We start from the raw sequence: 5,177 nt of genomic DNA on the forward strand, positions 1-5,177 counted from the left end.
CATGCATAGCCCTGCATGTCTGAGGGGTAGCTGTTTTAGCTCAGGATCAATGACTTTTACATTTCAATCTGAAAAACTCACACAGAAGGAAAAGGCAATTAGAAGAATTTTATTAATACAATATTTTAAGAGTTTGGCGCTCAGACCTCGGCAGGAAAAATTCACGCTGAATTATACTTCAATATGCATAAGCAGGCGTATGAGAACAGGGATATTACCCCCCATGCCTGAAACTGGTGGTGGAGTGGGGATACATAAAGTTTGTTCAGTCCATATGATGATCTGTTTGAGCTTGATGTCCAACTTGATAAACACAGGTTTGCATGAACTGTCCATGATGAGCAAGCATGAAGCGACTGTGGAGAGGAAAAACTCCCCTTTGGGAAGAAACCTCTGGCAGAACCAGGCTCAGCATGGCGGTCTTCTGCCGGACCGTTTTAAGGAGTGACTGGGAATTCCATAAGAGTCCAGGAGGAATTACACTCTGATAGGGACGAGGTTGAAGGAGGACCGTAGGAAAGCCAGGCGAAGCTTGCTACGATGGTGGAGAAGGGGATGGAGGTGGGTTGAATCCGGTCAACAGAGTCCAAACCAGACACGGCGCAGCCACTGCTTGCTCGCTGAGGAGAAGGCCGAGACGAGGATGTGGAGTTCTTTTAAGATGAACCCAGGATGCTGATTGGCTTCGAGGAGGAGCAGTTCAAAGCTGATTGGCTTGTGTCAAAGGCGGATGAGTCGCTGATTGATGGAGGTAGGCAATAGAGTTTCTTCAGTCTGAATTTTCGCTTAAGCTGCATTTCAAGAGTTATTTAATTAGCATTATGTTTTAATAGAAAAGCATAAATAAAAATTGTTTTTATCATTGCTGTAGAACCAAGTTTTTCCTATCTTACTGGTTAAATGTCCTTGGAGGGTTGCCATAGGGCGAGGCAGTAAATCGGCTGTTTTGTACGGAAATAAGCTTCCTGCTGAGCCATAACCTGACCAGCAAGATGAATTCTCACCGTATTTGTGTTTACAAACATACTAGAATCCATCCAGCTTGAATCATTTGTGACCGAACCAAAAACGGTTGGCCAATAAATAAAATTTTATTTAAATAGCACCAATTCACATCACATCATCTCAAGGCTCTTTATAAAGTCAAACTCCATCAATTATCATTTGATGTTGTGATTGGCTAAAACCAGCCTTTGGTAGGCGGGCACCAGGTGTCGCTTCGCCCAATAACGTCAGAGTTCTGCTGAATGTTCCTCCTTTCCCCAGACGGATTTGATAGGAGCAGTCCCAGACTGGTACTGTCCAGAAGGTAGAGTCCTGCATATTATCAGTGTGGCCAGGTTAGCTGAGCCCCAGCTCAGCGTCTATCCTCCTTCCATCTACAGCATCTCTGTTGATGAGCAATGGGAGCCGACAATATTTAGAAGAAGAAGAAAGGAGAGCAGAAAGCGGCTCATCTACGGACAATGATCTTTTTGTCGAGCCGTGACTGTCGTTGTAGTAGAGAAGTAAGCGTTGTGGGAATGAAAGCCAGGATAGGGATACAGACAGTGGATGAACATCTTCAACTGATATCAAAAGCCAACAAAGTCAATGCTAACTGGCCTGTAAACAGTTTCCAAACTTAACGTGAACGATAATGAGATGAAAAGTCAACTTCGCCGTTATCTGTTAGCGGATCAGCACAACTAAATTTTCATTCACCACCTCCACTGCATTCAGACCTGAGCTGGGATGAAGCTAATTAGCTTCATCCATAGAGAGGTAATTAATAACGCTTGCACTTAAACAGACAGTTCTCACATAATACCAGCATGTTTTCTTGTTTTACATTTTCATTTCAATAAAGAGGTGTTATTTCAGTGTCATCATTCATCTTTTAATCTTTTACAATTCTAAGTTAGGGGAAGTCTTGCCTCAGAGGGAGGTCTGAGGACCTGAGGACAGAGGTCTGTGTCTCACCACCATCCTGTGCTTTTTGTAGTCTGTGGACGTTTGTACCAACAGTAACCAGATGGAAGAGGACAAAATGAAGTTGATAGAAGAAAGCTCCAGAATAAAAGCTGATTTGAGGCAATTGAAGGGGCTGCCAGACCCTCGCTGTGCCTGAGTCCTCACAGGCACACAGCCAGCGTCCAACATGGGGGGCCTCAGTGTTCTGATCTATGGAGGGTCTGACCCCCGCTGCCTCCTCCTGGGAGTCTGAGTGGCTGTTTCTGTGTGCTGTTCAAGGACAATCCAGCCACTGTGCAGAGTGAAGTGGGAGCTGGGATGATAATGTGGGAATTGGAGTTTGGACGTGAAAAGCCTGTAATAACCGGACTTTGGTACTCACCTGATTGCTTGTTTCCGTTTTTGCTCCAGGACGACCTCTTTAGTATTTCTTTTACCGACACAAACATGTTGTTGAGCTTTTTAACTCGAGGATGAACCCTGGTGTGTAAAATAAAGGGCGACCTCCTGCAGAAATCCCATTTTGTTTTAATTAAAGATGCTGTAGAGCAACAAAAGCAGTAGGGGCTCAGTGAAGGCAGTAATTGGTATGCACATGACATCAGCTATAGATCGGCATGTAAGGAGCCACGGAGAGGCCGTACACCGTTACATCTAATGATACTACTGTTCACATAGTATTAAACCACATCCTGAATGCAGTCACTCTGGGTCTTAGCTGCACCAGCAGGTACATTTCTACTGATTTCAGTAGCATATAGACACATTAACTAAACAGGTTTGGTTGGACATTATCCTGCATAAAGTAAACCAACATATGAACTCACTCAACAACCTTGCTTTTATCAGTAGGTTCTGGTTTCCTAAAGACAACAAACTATTTTTTTCTGTAAACCTAACTGGAGGTTGGTGTTAGCTTCAACCTAACCTGCTCCTTCCTTCTACTGAACTGTGCTGTTGTCTAGACCTGATCAAGTCTCCTGCCTTATAACCTCGGTTTAGCATCTGAGCTGAAGTAGGGAGTGTTAGCTTCTAACGCCAAATAATGATTGGTGTCCATGTTTGTTTTTTGCTAAACTAACTAATTTTCTTTCTTTTCTCCCGATGCTTAGTTAAAGCATTGACTTCCAGACGCTTTGACAAACATTTCTGGGTCATCCAACTACCTTTAGTCATGTAAGAGATTTTAATGCAACATTGTGCACTTCAAAAAACTTTTGATGTCTTAAACATCACTACTTGTAAAGTGGAGCCAAGATACATGACTGGAGAAAAGCTAACGTTTGATAAAAAGCTAACGTTTGATAAAAATAAATCCAGACTAAGTGACAACTTTGCAAAGAAAATATAAACCCAAATAATCAACAGAAAAAAACTAGAACCAACAATGAGAGAACAAAGGTTCAGAAACGTGGAGAAAACAAGACTAACATCATCAAGGGCTCTATCTCTGAATGGTGGAGTTTAAATGCTATTAGTGAAGTGAAAACAGGCGAGTTTACTAGGAGAATACATGAGGCTGGGACCGGAACCAGTCTGACGAGCTAAAGGACAGGAACCAACGATCACAGATCCAATACACGGGAAAACTAAACTGAACACATAAGAAACAAAACCCTGCAGTCAGATTTCTGATCAAAAATAAAAAGAGAGATCCTAGGCAGTGGTGGCTCAGACATTTACTGCGTGTCTGCCCCCTCTCCCTCAGCCCCTTCCTGTCAACCTACCACTAGAGGCACAGAAATATTAGGAAAAAGGGGATCATATTTCCCCAATTTTAGCTTCCCTTCATTGACTTCCTGTTAAATCAAGAACAGAATTTAAAATTCTCCTTCTAACGTATAAAGCCCTTAATAATCAAGCTCCATCATATATCAGAGCTCTGATTACCCCGTATGTTCCTAACAGAGCACTTCGCTCTCAGACTGCAGGTCTGCTGGTGGTTCCTAGAGTCTCTAAAAGTAGAATGGGAGGCAGATCCTTTAGCTATCAGGCTCCTCTCCTGTGGAACCAACTCCCAGTTTTGGACCGTGAGGCAGACACCCCGTCTACTTTAAAGACTAATCTTAAAACTTTCCTTTGTGACAAAACTTATAGTCAGAGTGGCTCATGTTACCCTGAGCTACCTCTGGAGGACTCAAAACAAATGGTCACCTCAGCATGTAGCTACGTTGATCTGAGCCCTACTGATGACCAATTTATTTGTCTCAGGTGTGCAGAAGCAGAGAATCGTCTAAAAGATGCAGGACTCCGGGCCTTCAAGCAGAACCTGACGGCACGCTGAGCAGGGAACCACCCTGAGGGCCAGGATTTAAGACCATTGCTCTTAAATCCCTGAAATTAAAACAAAATCCACATTTTTTTTTAGAATCCTCAAGGATCATTTTAATCTGAGGGTAAAAAGTAATAACAACACAGAAAGAATTGATTTAGTGACTATAAAGATAACTAGAGTTAATGACACTGAGTATTTAATGCATTCTATGAAAATCCAAAATTTGGTTAAAAAAGGTCCAATATCCCACAAGTTCTCTAAAAATCAAAATCTAAGAACAATAAAATCACGTCTTAACACAAATTCTGATTAATTGACAAAACAGTTGGATTTGATCACAGTAAGGTTACAGAACTGACTGGAGCTAACGTGTTAATTCAAACTAAATCACTTTTCTGTACAGTTTTAGGTTAAACTGGCCTAATAGATCTAAATGTTAATCTTCCAAATATACATATAATTACCAAATATTCTGGACCAAATGTAAATTAAATCGGTCTTCCTGTAGCCTTCAGAGAGCAGTTGAGAAGTTTTACATGAATCCTTATAAATGAGCTGCCCAGAACTGCCCACAGGTTTAAAAAACTTATTTTTCAGATTTATTTCCAACTATCATCGATCAAAACAATCTTTCTCTATTTTCTATCAGCCCTCAAAAAATTTGACGAAGAAGGAGCAAACAGAGTGCCATCCCTCGCTGCAGTACGTCTGCACGGGTTCCATGTCGTTTATCATGCCTTCGTCATCAAATTCAGTCCTCTCCTCCCTCTTCTTCTTCTCCTCCTCTTCCTCCTTCACCTTCTTCTTTCTCTTCTCTACCTTCCCTCCGTTTGAGCTCTTTCCTCCAGCTTCTCCTTTTTTCTTTCCTCCCTCTTTCCCTCCCATCTTTTCCTCCTCCCCGCTGCGCTGAGCCAGCTTCATGTGGGCCTCGCCGGGCGCCTTCTTGCAG

The 5,177-nt window shown here is 42.4% G+C and overlaps 1 protein-coding gene across 2 annotated transcripts in view; it reads right to left on the reverse strand.

Moving 5' to 3' along the window:
- Positions 1-4,310: 4,310 nt before the first annotated feature.
- The window catches only part of fgfbp3 (fibroblast growth factor binding protein 3), a 6,850-nt gene continuing 5,983 nt past the window's right edge, over positions 4,311-5,177 (reverse strand). For both annotated transcript variants that reach the window (XM_012858314.3, XM_021314051.2), the window contains exon 3: positions 4,311-5,177. This exon is cut by the window's right edge and continues 141 nt beyond it. In XM_012858314.3, coding sequence (XP_012713768.1) covers positions 4,874-5,177 — 304 coding nt within the window. In that variant the 3' untranslated portion in view covers positions 4,311-4,873.

This window comes from Fundulus heteroclitus, chromosome 22, assembly GCF_011125445.2.
Source record: "Fundulus heteroclitus isolate FHET01 chromosome 22, MU-UCD_Fhet_4.1, whole genome shotgun sequence".
Classification (NCBI taxonomy): domain Eukaryota; kingdom Metazoa; phylum Chordata; class Actinopteri; order Cyprinodontiformes; family Fundulidae; genus Fundulus; species Fundulus heteroclitus.